Below are 13,727 nucleotides of genomic sequence, written 5' to 3'. Positions count from 1 at the left end.
GTGTGTGTGTGTGTGTGTGTGTCTCAGGTGGTGTGTGTCGGGTCGATGGCGGAGCTGGAGGAGCTCACAGGGGTGAAAGTAACCGATCTACATCGGGAGTGGTGAGTCACTGATGGTCTGCGGCGATTGGAGCACTTCCTCGGTTCCACTGCCGTGACGTGCCCGGCGGAACAGACAGGGGTTCCGGAGCACGGAGGGATGGATCACTTTCAGGATCCTAATTACCCTTAGTTGATAATGGAAAAAAAGAGGTCAGACTCATCCAGGGCTTCTAGGTATGTGTGGTACTGTGACTCCCAGGGAGGGGGGGGTTTGTGTGGTACTGTGACTCCCAGGGAGGGGGGGGGGGGGGGTATGTGTGGTACTGTGACTCCCGGGGAGGGGGGGGGGGGGGGGGTATGTGTGGTACTGTGACTCCCGGGGAGGGGGGGGGGATGTGTGGTACTGTGACTCCCAGGGAGGGGGGGGGGGGGGGGTATGTGTGGTACTGTGACTCCCAGGGAGGGGGGGGGGGTATGTGTGGTACTGTGACTCCCAGGGAGGGGGGGGGGGGGGGTATGTGTGGTACTGTGACTCCCAGGGAGGGGGGGGGGGGGGGGTATGTGTGGTACTGTGACTCCCAGGGAGAGGGGGGGGGGGGGTATGTGTGGTACTGTGACTCCCAGGGAGAGGGGGGGGGGGGGTATGTGTGGTACTGTGACTCCCAGGGAGGGGGGTATGTGTGGTACTGTGACTCCCAGGGAGGGGGGTATGTGTGGTACTGTGACTCCCAGGGAGGGGGGGGGGTATGTGTGGTACTGTGACTCCCAGGGAGGGGGGGGGGGGGGGGGTATGTGTGGTACTGTGACTCCCAGGGAGGGGGGGGGGGATGTGTGGTACTGTGACTCCCAGGGAGAGGGGGGGGGGGGAAGTCTGTGTGGTGAAACATTCATAACGTTGCAGATTCTGTATGAGTATAATGTATCAGCCGCACCCACTGTCTTGTTCTCTCTGCCAGACACACACATCGGTGTTTCACCGGATCCATTTTTGCCTCAACATTCTGCCAACAATGCTGAACAGGTCCTTGACGTCTGTCTGTCTGTCTGTCTGTCTGTCTGTCTGTCTGTCTGTCTGTCTGTCTGTCTGTCTGTCTGTGTCTGTCTGTGTCTGTCTGTGTCCGTCTGTCTGTCTGTCTGTCTGTTTGTCTCTCTGTCTGTCTGTCTGTCTGTCTGTCTGTCTGTCTGTCTGTCTCTCTGTCTGTCTGTCTGTCTGTCTCTCTCTCTGTCTGTGTCTGTCTGTGTCCGTCCGTCCGTCCGCAGCATCGACAGCCTGACCGTGCCGTCTCGCTGCGGGAAGGGCGTTCTCCGCCGGGTGTCGGAGGTGTTCGACTGCTGGTTCGAGAGCGGCAGCATGCCCTACGCCCAGGCGCACTACCCCTTCGAGAACCGCAAGGTCTTCGAAGACACCTTCCCCGCCGACTTCATCGCCGAGGGCATCGACCAGACCCGAGGATGGTGAGGCCTCCCCCCCCCCCCCCCCTCCCGCGCCAAGCCGAGAGACGGAGCAGGAACGTCCCGTCTCCTGTGGCCGGCGGGAATGACGGAAGCCATTTTGTTCTCTGGCCCCCTCTGTTCTAGGTTCTACACTCTGCTGGTGCTGTCGACCGCACTCTTTGGGAAACCGCCGTTCAAGAACGTGATAGTGAACGGGCTGGTTCTCGCAGGGTGAGTTTTTATCCTCTCTCCTCGTCGTCGTCCGTTCCTCATGAAGGTTCTCTCTGTCCTAGTGAGGTCAGCGGTGTGTGTACTGTACATGTCTCTGTCCTAGTGAGGTCAGCGGTGTGCGTACTGTACATGTACTGTACGGTATGTGCGGTATTCTGCCTGTAGAGGGGGATTTTCAGCCCTCCGGTGAAAACGGAGGACTGTTCAAACTTGTGTGCTTAAAGGTCTAGTGACCTGGAAGAACTTGGCTCATTTAAATACTAAATGTATGGTTTGTCGTGTGTGTGTGTGTGTGTGTGTGTGTGTGTGTGGGGGGGGGGATTATTCATGCAGCGATGGACAAAAGATGAGCAAACGCAAGAAGAACTACCCGGACCCGACCCTGATTGTGCAGAACTATGGCGCTGACGCCCTGAGGTGAGCTCTATACTCGCACGGCAGGGGGGCCCCTGCAAAGACTGCATTCCACATCAATTGCGCCTTTGATTTCATAATTTTTTTATTTTTTTTTTGTGTTATTCTGTCTTGCACAACGCCTGGAGCTCCGCTGTGCCATCGCCATATGGTGAATGAATAAGGTTCTATTTAGTCTGCCCATATGCTAAAACAGAGTTGTGTCTTATTAGCCAATACACTCCCCCCCCCCCCCTGAAGCTTTGGATTGGACATTTTTGCATTTTATTACGAAATTTCTATGGGCAAAGACCGTTATGCTGTAGCTCTATTCGTCTGTCCGTCTCTAAAATGGTGACGATCGCTGTTTTGATGAGATCAGTGCTCTTCTATCCTCTTGGCCTCGCGGTTCATGAGAAATGGATGAGCCGAGCCGAGGGAAGGAGAGACCGAGGCATCTGCTCTCTCCTCCATTTTTAAAGCACTGGTGGTGCTGACAGTGTTGGGGGCGGGGTCGAGGGGGGGGCGGGGGGTGGACTCAGTGACCTGGTTTCCGGGTAGCCGCGCGCGGAGATGGGCTCGGAGGCCGTTACATCACGGTGATTCGCCGGAGCGTCAAGCGCCGATAGAGCGGCCTCGCTCGGACCGCCGCTCTCCGGGAACCGACCCGTCTCGGGGGAGGGAGGGGAGACCGGGAGGGGGGAGATCGTTTTCCCGACTTTGGTCGCCGGAAGTTAGCGTAGCCGGTGCCTCGCTTCTTGGGGGAGGGGGGGGGGGCAGTCCCGCAGGAGCGTGTGGTCCTGTGATGTCGGGAGGTGAGAGGAGGATCCTCCCGGCCTCCAGATGCCGCGAGGAGCATCTCTCCTTCCGCCGTGTTTACCTGCTGCTCTCTCTTTCATGTCCCCGTCCGTCCGCCCTCCCTCCCTCCCCTCCTCCGGTCCCGCCTCCTCCAGGCTGTACCTCATCAACTCCCCTGTGGTGCGGGCGGAGAACCTGCGCTTCAAAGAGGAAGGGGTGCGCGACGTCCTGAAGGACGTGTTCCTGCCCTGGTACAACGCCTACCGCTTCCTGGTGCAGAACGTCCTGAGGCTGCACAAGGTCACGCCGCCTAGCCTCACACACACACACACACACACACACCACTCCGCTCAAGTGTCCATCCCAGCTGACCAGCCTCCCTCCTCCTTCCTGGTCCTCTTTCCCTCACTTCTCCTCTCATCCACCCACTGCCTTCCAGCTCCTCCCTCCCTCCCTCCCTCCCTCCCTCCCTCCCTCCCTCCCATCTGGCTGGACCAAGCACCTGGAAGGGCTTCTGACCGGGCAGCCCACAGGCCCGCTGGGCTGCTGGCACCTGGGAGCAGCCCGGGGATGGCCAGCCTCTCTCGAGGGCCTGGAAGGGGGGAGGAGGGGAACAGGGCCTGGTGACAAGAGAGGGATGGAACCGCCGCTAGGGTTTCCTCAGATGAACGCTTTAATTTTCGCCGCGTTAAATGCTAGTTCACCGAAGTGCGTGAATTGCTCATCGCTTAGTCTGAACCCCCTCCCTCCCTCCCCACCCCCCGAAGAAAAAGAACTATTTCCTTGTAAGGTGTCGTCATGTCAACACGTTTCTGTCCTGCGCGTCTAGGAGGAGGATATTCTCTTCCTGTACAATGAAAACACGGCCAAGCCGAGTGACAACATCATGGATAAGTGGATCCAGTCCTTCACCCAGTCGCTCATCCAGTTCTTCAAGGCCGAGATGGACGGTGAGAGAAAGAGCCACGTATCCCTCATATCACCAGGGCCCTACTTGTCAACCCGTGGTTTATTTCCCCTGCCCTGTGTGAGGGGTAACGTATGGCCGGCCGGCGATTAGTGAAAAATAACAGCCCGACAGCGCGTTCAGAACCCCGAGTCGCCGATTTTCGGATAATCGCCGGCCGGACAGACGTTTTCCGGCTACTTACCGACAATATTAATACACGGATCAAAATTGACACGATGGTCGTCATCGTTCCACATGTTCTCTTTACATAAGCCTACAAAAGCCAACCGTTATGTTTCGAATGTTCAGCAACTTTCAGACGACCCCCAACTGTCGCCCATGTAATGTGTCGCCCTCGGCAGCGGTGGCTATCGCTCCAAGCTAGTGATGAATTATCGAGAAATAATTAACCGGTAGAATGCGCGATTGTCCAATCAGAATCGAGTATTTGAGAGAGCCGTGTAATAAGTACGGTATATTGACTGTAATATACAGTATATAGACTGGTCCCTTGGCAAAGGCGCGACGCTGTTATTTCCACGGTTGTCCATTCCCCCGCCATGCTTTTGACATGCGCGATTTTATAGAAAACTGAAATGAGACTTATCTGTTTTAAACCAGTGAACCAATGAGTTTACTAAACGCAAAAGCTAGTTAAAGGATTTTTATAATATTTTTTAGAAAGATATTTTTATAAGAACAAAATCTGGGCCACTATAGGACATTCACAGACTTGTCCTGAAACCACTCCTTTGTTATCTTGGCTGTGTGATTAGTGCTTAGTCGTCGTCCTGTTGGAAGGTGAACCTTCGCCCCGGTCCGAGGGCCAGAGCGCTCTGGAGCAGGTTTTCATCACGGATCTCTCTGATCCCTCCATCCTGACTAGTCTCACACTTCCTGACGCTTTTATTTATTTTTTAACACATTTGCAATAATCTCATACCATAAACAATTAATAGTAGTTAAGTTAAACAGAATAATAATTAGATTTGTTTGCCTCTGGCAAGAGAAGTCTATCTCCAGCGTTTATGAAAACAAAATGGTCTGTTATGACTCACAGCCCCAAAACGGGTTCTAAAGTAGACGGAGAATTCAACTTATTACAGGGAAATAGGCCCTAAAGGAACGAATGGTGATTATAATTTTGTGAGCTCTACTGTAACTTTATCGTGACTCGGCAACTGTCAATATTGGACAGACAAAAATAATATAATAGTTGTGGGTGTCAATTGTATTACAAAAAAAAAAAAAAAAGAGAAATTCTCTCATCACTTGAGTCTCTAATAGGGCCCAGATCATCAGAATATACATGCTGTAGAAAATAGGCATTCTCAGATTTTCGACTTTTATAATGGGCATTCAAGGGTCACATTGCATTCACGAAGGCACATTGTGTTATTAGACAGTCAATGCAGCTTTTCAGCATGAGGGAGGCAATGGTGCAGGTGGAATAAATAAGCAGTTCCATGGAGGTCTCTCTCCGTCATGTAGGCGCACCGTCCTCCACAGGGTTGAGTGGCACAGTAACAGCCACATGCACAATGGTGTCAAGGCCTTGGAACTTGAGATGGCTTCTTACGCATCTAATATTCTATCATTAGAGAGACTAAAGCCTTCATTTCGACGGGGAAGAACATTCCAGAGACCAGTAGAATAATTATTAAAGTCCAAGGAAAAGACAGATGAAGTCGTGAAGTTTTGTCATTACTTAAATATACAAACTATCTATGCTATGCAAAAGAAAAGGCTTACCTTTTATGTCCCTGCTGCTGTAACACCCAAATCCCCCATAGGGATTAATAGTCTGATTTTATTTGATCTTAATATAGCAAAGACAAATACATTCTTAAAATGCCTGATAATAAGCTATCCAACGTTCGCAATGAATGACTGGCCAAGAAATCTGAACACCTGATTAAAGGCATACCGATGAATATTGCTTCGGCTATTTCAATGGCATTCATTCACATTAGCAAATATGTACAGATTATAAATTATCCAACGTTCAAATTGAATGAATTTCAACTTGATATGAACCCAACGTTCGATCGGCCGGATTAACGCATCCCTATAAACTATTAAAGGCATTTGGCTATTTAAATGGCATTCATTCACATTAGCACATTTTAAAAGTAGCATTTACAGGACAATATGACCAATTATACTGTAAGATATCCAATGTATCCAGCGTGCTCAGCAGTGGAGTGGAATCGACCGCGCCATTGGCCATGTGCAGCGTTTGTGCTCGCGGGAATAACTGGCGTGCCTTTGAGCTACGACGGTATATATACTAGTTTTTCATTCAAGACTAGATATCTTTGTTGTCTCTTTTATAGTTCGTACCGTATGTCGCTGCGCTATCCGCATGGAGACTCATCAGTGTTCGGTCCTTGTCATGGATTTGAACTGATCTAGTCAAAAAGGATTTACCAAGATTCGCTCAAACAGGTTAAGTCTGGTTTATTGAGAAAACGTACGAGCGCAAGGACTTCCGGACAACGCACGCGAGTGGTTGATCCAAAGAAGTCCCGCCCCCTGGTCTTGCGCTGCCTTATATTCAAGTAATACACAGGTATGGCGCTCCGGGATGTGATTGGCTAACCCATTGTACGTCATATTAAATGGCAGGCGTCATCAACAGTGGTCGAGAATACAGACACGTGACATGAGAAAAGGTGGTAATTTCTTGAAGAGACAAAGGGACAAAGGATGGTTATTCTGGAGGTCATCCTGTCATGAATGATGTTAACACAGCTATGTGAAAGGTTGAGGGAGGTGGTGAATTAGAAACGGAGGTGGTGAAACTCGTATTTCTCTGTTCATCCTGCAGCCTACCGGCTCTACACCGTGGTGCCCAGGCTGGTCAGGTTCGTGGACATGCTCACCAACTGGTACGTGAGGACCAACCGCAGACGCCTGAAGGTGAGATCATAATCGCGGCTAAACGGCAACAAAACAACAACAACAACAACAAAAGCATAAAAGTTCAACGTGCTGCCAGAGGTGTGTGAGAGAGTGTGCTGATGTGTGTGTGTGTGTGTGTGTGTGACTGCAGGGAGAGAGCGGGACAGAGGACTGCCTGTGGGCGTTGGAGACCCTCTTCAGTGTGCTCTTCTCCATGTGCAGGCTGATGGTGAGTCACACTTAGAGAGAGAGAGATAGAGGGAGAGAGAGAGAGAGGGAGAGAGAGAGAGGGGGAGAGAGAGAGGGAGAGAGAGAGAGGGAGAGGGAGAGAGGGAGGGAGAGAGGGAGAGAGAGAGAGGGAGAGAGGGAGAGAGAGAGAGAGAGAGAGAGATAGAGGGAGAGAGAGAGAGAGACAGAGAGTGTATTTGTTCACGAGCAGTGTGAGTTGTGTTCCTTGCTGTGTGCGTGTTTCGTCCGGACCACAGACTGTGTAACAATAATTGCATTTAATGTAGGAAAAGCCAAAATACTACTACTTGCCAGAACTCACAAGTGCATCTCCTTTGTAAAACAATTGTCTAAGAGCATAATCTAGTGCTGAAGGCAAAGTGCAAGAATAGCAATCTAAAATAGAATCGGAGGGGTGGATCGTTGTAGATCGTTGTAGTACGTCTTTAAGAGATGAGTTTTGAGCCTGCGTTTGACGTTCCTCTTTGCTGATTGGTCCCCCTCCTCCCCCCCCCCCCCCTTTCCCCTCAGGCTCCCTTCACCCCTTTCATCACTGAGATGATGTACCAGACCCTGCATCACCTGGTCCACCCCGCCTCCGCAGAAGAGAAGGACTCCGGCAGCATCCACTACCTCATGCTGCCCCAAGTCAGGTAGCTGGACCCCCGGACGTCCTCTGAGGACGCCCGCACGCCTGTCATCAGCAGTCATCGTGTCTCTCCTCAGCCCTCCTGCTCACATCCCCCCCCCCCACTCCCCCCTTAATCACATTCCTTCCTCAGCCGAGCATCCCCGACTTTGACTTTCTGGAACTTTCTATTGAATTCCTTTCAGCAGATTTTTCTCTTCCGTCTCCCCGCTCTTTTGTCTCGCTCTCTCGTCGTGTGCGACTCCGACCCGTCTTTCAGGCGCCTTCCTGTTCTCTGAATGCGAGAGCGGCTCGTCAGAGCGTAGCTACAGCGACTGACTCGAATACCAACTGAAGCAGATTGTATGAACTACTTTCCTGAAAGTTTAAGAACTAATATTGGTTGATGGGAAATACATACAGCCATATGTGTAGTATTAGAATGTAGAAGGGATGACGCAGTATTCAAGGATTCAAGGATCTTTATTTGTCATATGTTAAAGATAATGGTACCGCGTACTATGATATTTAAAGATGGCGTCTTTGAACGTTTCATAGGCTGTGTTCGGAATCGCTCCCTATTCACTATATAGTGCACCATATGGGGCGTCAGCCATTTTGTTTGTAGTGTCCGAATTCTCCACGGAATGTTCGTTCCCTATATAGTCCACTATTTATTACCCACGATTCACCTTGATTTCCAGGGAACAGCGCATGTACCCTACATTTTCTCCGTTCCCTAGGTAGTTCACTACAAGGTGAATACTACATAGGGAATAGGGAGTGAGGGAACGAGGGAGCGATTCCGAACACAGCTCTAGACTCTCAACTCTTGAAATACCTGTTATCTGTTTTTGGCGATGAAAGGACATCGCCGCACATAGATTCTCTACACAACGATGGAAATATTTGCTTTAAACCAGCAACTACTCTTAAGATATAGAAAAACAAATGTCAGTTATCATCAAGCCGAATCTGCTGTATCCCACAGAATATGTTTTGAGGAACGGTCAAAACCCAAGGCTAGGTCCGGCCTGCTCGGGGAGCTTAGTGGACAGGCTGGGTCAACATGGCGGCCCGTTCACAAAGACTAACCCAGGCGCAGTTCTAAAAGGAAAACACAGCTTTGCTGGTGGTTAGCGCTAGAATTTATAATACCCCTCCAACGTGTGTCCCCCGAGACCCATTTACTGCAATGCCATAAATAGTCTCATATTAGTTTGTATTCTCCTCCAGAGGAGCCTTATTTGCTGAAGGTCTGTCTCCATCGCGCTGTTCCCCTGGCGGTCTTTACCATTCATGTGGTGTGTGGCCAATATAATGCTCGCTCGGCATTAGTCTCTCTGTCTGGCTGGCTTATTAGCTGCTCATTTCCTGGAAAGGGACTCCTGCTTGTGCCACTCCCAAAGGTGACCCACCAATCTGGAGCCATCGAGTCCCCCCGCGAACTCATTAAGTGATTGGCTGTCCCCCTCCGGCCTGTTTCTGCACACACAGCACGCGCGCACACACACACACGCGCGCACACATTTTCCTACAGACAGAGCTCTAATGGCGGATCATCCAGCGAGACGAGTCCAAAATCTTTATTCTCCAGCCAGGGCGGAAACGATTATGCAGAGTGAGACGGAGCACGTATTCCTCCGATACCAATTTTGGCGGATGTTTCTGGAAAGATCCCGATCACGACGCGCTCTGTCAGACCTCGGCCCTGGCGTACCGTCCCCAAATCGCCCTCCGGATCTGTCGGAGTGGCGAGGGGCTAGAACTCCCGCCCACGCCTAAGTGCGTCTGACCGTCTCCTGTCACCCTGCCAGGGAGAGCTTGATCGACAAGCGCATCGAGAGCGCGGTGACGCAAATGCAGTCGGTCATCGAGCTGGGGAGAGTGATCCGCGACAGGAAGACGCTGCCCGTGAAGGTAAGCCCCACCCACCCCAGCTCCCCCCTCTGCCTCCACCGACACACCGGTCTGACCACCCCCTCCCCCCCCCCCCCCCAGGGCCGGTGTCACCGGACCAGTTATCTTGGCGCTGGCCTTCTCCTCTGCGCCATCCACCCTCTGTAGATCTCACTTCCAGGGGTCTCCCCCACGTCTCATTATCTCGCTGGCTGTGCAGCGTGTAGGCTTTGTTCTAGCCTTTCCTCATCCTGTCTCTGGGGACGTTTCTCCTGTAGTCGGCGTGCCCGTGCGTGTGTGTGTGTGTCTGCTTGACAATGTGTGTGTGCGTGTGTCTGCGTGAGCATGTGTGTGTGTGTACAGTATATGTGTGCGTGCGCGTGCGTTTGGGCTTGTATCTGTCTATCCTCTGGTGTAGCTCAATGTGGTGTTGGTATTTCCAGTACCCCCTCAAGGAGGTGGTGGTCATCCACCAGGACCCCGAGGCGCTGAAAGACATCCAGTCTCTGCAGAAGTACATTCTAGAGGTGAGTGACACACGGGAGAGACTTCACACTCCTCTGTTATGGTCTTATTATTAAAGCATTATGGAGCGAGAAGCGGTGGGATGTCACGGATATCGCCGCGGCTAGCGGGAGCGGTTAGGCACGACGCGCAGCGGAGTTACACCGTTACACCCCGCTAGCCGTGGCCATATCCGTGACATCCCACAGCTTCGAGTTCCATAATGCTTTTATACAACGGTCGCCCCATTTATCCGGCAATATTTCAAAATGAAATAAAGTGTATTTTTAATGGAACTATTTGTTAATCATTTGCGGACGCTTCCGCTGAAAAAGGGAATGTTGCCAGGCAACGACAATGCTACAGCACATCTTTGTAAACGTTGATCTGGACACTGCCACGGCTACTAATAAGAGGTGGATTGATATTAACCCTTTCGATACGACCACGTCACCGGCAACATTTTAAAAATATCTAACAAATATTTAATGATATAAAAAAAATATCTAAAAAAAGTCCTCACTCCAACACTTGCTGAAAGCTGAGAAACTGCGCTTTCTAGTATTATAGGGAAAATCCAGTTAATATTCAAAATGTTGTCACTGTACTTTCAGGGTTAAAAGGGTTAAAACATGTGCGAACATTCCATTTTAGCGTGGGGATATCGTGGTCATCGCCACAGCTGGAATGCAAACTGACCAATAGAGACAATGGACCGGATCTGTACCGTTAATGTATAAAATATATTATTATTACCTCAGCGACAGCGCAGGGCGAGAGGTAATGTTTTCGGTGGCGTGTGTTCGTTTGTTTGTTTGTTTGTTAAAAGGATTACTCAAAAACTACTAGGCCGATTTTCATGAAACTTGGTGGAAGGGTGTAGCACGGGCCAACTAACAACCTATTACATTCTGGAGCTGATCCGAATAGGGCAGACCATTCACCTCCATTCATTTTTTGGACTAGGATTACAAAAAAACTACCATACTGCTTTTCATGAAACTTGGTGGAGGGGTGTAGCACGGGCCAATTTAGAATTCAATTTTGGAGCAGATTTGAATTTGGTGGGTCCATAGGCCACCCAAACATTGCCGGCCATTCACCTCCATTCAGAATCCCCCCCCATTCATTGTCAATAAGGGTCATATAAACTGCCATATCTCCACATGGGAAAGTTACCGGGACGCTGGCAACGAATGCAGCGATACCAAACATGTCCTGCACGCATGTGCGCTCGCACAGAACCACCCAAATGCATTCACGGGCAGAGGTCTGTGCTCTCTGAGCACCATTTCTAGTTATTAATATTATTATTATTCCACTGTTTAATTGTTCAGAAAACATTCTTCCTTTTCCACTTGAAGGGAGAAGTCCTGGTCCGGCCCATTTGCTTATGAAATCCTCAACTCAGTTCAGTAGTAAACCGATAGAAGCAGGATGACGCTTTTCCATCGCGGCTTTTCGACAGACTTATAGATTTCCTCTAATCCCATTGTCTTCACTATAGCGTTTGAAATTGGTTTCAACGAGGAACTTTCCCGAGCGGGTTATGATGACGGCGCCAGACTCAAACTAGACGCTCCAGAGATTAGATTAGTAGATTCCGAGGCCTCCGAGTTCCTGTAATCCCGCCAGGTGATTAACATGGAGGGGCCCTGAGCGGGTCCCTGTGGACCAGGAGGTGCTTTATCTCTGTCACGGCCGCTGCTCATCTCCCAACACCCCTTCCATCTTTTAGTGCGTCTAACCTTGGTAGTCCAAAGCTTTGGCTCTGGTAAACAACACCCCCCCCCCCCAAATAAAAATTGAAATCAGTAAAGGCCTGAGCTGGTGAACAACCTTCAGATTCACAGCAGCCTCTAAAGAAGATAGATTGCATGCATTATGTCTGTGAGCAGAGTTGAGAGGTCGGGCTGGAGCACCTAAGTATTTTGTATATTTTATTTTTTTACTTTTTCAATGTATATATAAATATATTTTTTAAATATGCGGTTGCAGCATACACCACATAGAAAGGAAAGAGACTTTCTAAATGACTAAACGTCAATAATTACAGGCTAGCGGCTTAGTTTGAGTTGCTCAGTGTTGCCGTTTCCAGGGATGTGTTTGGGTCTTATTGATCTGTGTCTGTGGCGCTCGGCCCTCCAACACTCCCCCACCCGGGCGTAGCGGCATCTGGGAACGGCGCTCTGCGGCGCTAGCCGACGGCACGAAGGCGCTAGCTCGCTGGAACAATCACAGCCGACCCGTCGACCTCCGCCTCCTCCCTCTCTCCCAGTGCCTCCCAGCTCCTGGTGATTGATCGGAGGGCCGAGGGTCTAAGGGGCTGAGAGTAGCCGCTCCTTGGCCCCGTCAGACAGAGTCGATTCTCAGCCCTCCTCTGGATGAAATATGGAACGTCCCTGTGCTATTGGCTGGGTGAGATTGATACGAAGAATGGTGTGTCCCTGCGCTGTTTCCCGGGGTGGGATTGATCAGACCTCGCTTGTTTCTGGGCCCGGGGGTGGCAGCGTGCGTAGTGTGTGGAGTTACACACAAACTCAAATCGTAGCAGCTGTGTTTGATATGACTTGAGAACTGCACACCGTATGTACAGTGGAAGGGGTATAAACTTCTACTGTAACTTTGGACGTTGGGACCATTGCGCCTATCCCGAATAATTGAGGTTTTGAGTGTTAGACCCTTTCATTACCAACCTGTTCTTATTCTGAGGAATGGAAAGCCTTGTTGTCCTGGGGAGGGAGAATCAGTCCGACTGACGACTGGTTATAGACCTTGGTTCGATCAATCAATCAAAGCTTTATTTATATAGCGCATTTCATACCCAGAGGCAACACAATGCGCTTTGTGGTTGTGTGCCTTGTAGTACAATGGTGCTGCTCACCAAACATCTACAGTAAATACTACATATTCTGATATATATATATTTTTTTTATAAATTATGTTAGCTTATACAAAAAAAATGAAGGTTTTCCATACAGCACACTGTTTCAGCTTGCAAATAATACACATACTGTATAACCCCCCCCCCCCCCCCCGCCCCCCTCAGGAGCTGAACGTCCGCCAGCTCACGCTGTCCACCGACAAAGACAAATACGGCATCAGGCTGCGGGCGGAGCCTGACCACATGGTCCTGGGCAAGCGTCTGAAGGGCGCGTTCAAGTCGGTCACCGCCTCCATCAAGGAGCTGAAGAGTGAGCAGCTGGAGGCCTTCCAGAAGACAGGTGTGTGTGCGTGTGCTTGTGCGTGTGTGTGTGTGTTAGGGCTGCACGATTATGACAAATGATGATAATTGCGATTATTTGCTTCAAAATGGTAATTGCGATTAATAATTGCGATTAATATTTCAAAGTAATGGCTTAAGCTCTGCTTAGTTTGCATATGACCTGTGGGGTTGAGCGACATCATCTTTTTCGTAACCAAAATTCTCCCAAATCACGGACGTTGATCCCTTTCTTGCTACTAACTCACTCACCTCGTTTTCGCTCATTTTTTCACTACTCACGGCTGCAGGTACTCTTGTGACACTGGTCTTGACCTACTGCTATCTGTCTTCTCAGTGAAATTGCTGCGCACAGTGCACTCAGCGGGAACACATGCGATTGGTCAGACAGCAGAAGCACACTAGCACACTCAATTCAAAGCAAAATTATTAATCACATTAATTGCGGCCTTTTGCGATTGGTTAATTGCGGAGGTCATAATCGCGATTTCGATT

General features: G+C 50.2%; 1 protein-coding gene across 1 annotated transcript in view; it reads left to right on the top strand.

Moving 5' to 3' along the window:
• Positions 1-13,727, top strand: part of iars1 (isoleucyl-tRNA synthetase 1) — a 42,038-nt gene that overhangs the window by 13,777 nt on the left and 14,534 nt on the right. Inside the window, exons 14-25 of the mRNA XM_084460712.1 lie at positions 28-101; positions 1,302-1,496; positions 1,620-1,706; positions 2,040-2,123; positions 3,053-3,197; positions 3,727-3,847; positions 6,677-6,768; positions 6,902-6,979; positions 7,510-7,631; positions 9,424-9,526; positions 9,949-10,032; positions 13,059-13,233. Of these exons, the coding sequence (XP_084316838.1) occupies positions 28-101; positions 1,302-1,496; positions 1,620-1,706; positions 2,040-2,123; positions 3,053-3,197; positions 3,727-3,847; positions 6,677-6,768; positions 6,902-6,979; positions 7,510-7,631; positions 9,424-9,526; positions 9,949-10,032; positions 13,059-13,233 (1,360 nt within the window). The remainder of the gene's footprint in view (positions 1-27; positions 102-1,301; positions 1,497-1,619; positions 1,707-2,039; positions 2,124-3,052; positions 3,198-3,726; positions 3,848-6,676; positions 6,769-6,901; positions 6,980-7,509; positions 7,632-9,423; positions 9,527-9,948; positions 10,033-13,058; positions 13,234-13,727) is intronic.

Source organism: Borostomias antarcticus (genome assembly GCF_949987555.1).
Source record: "Borostomias antarcticus genome assembly, chromosome: 33".
Lineage (NCBI taxonomy): Eukaryota > Metazoa > Chordata > Actinopteri > Stomiiformes > Stomiidae > Borostomias > Borostomias antarcticus.
This window is presented reverse-complemented; position numbering and strand designations above follow the sequence as displayed.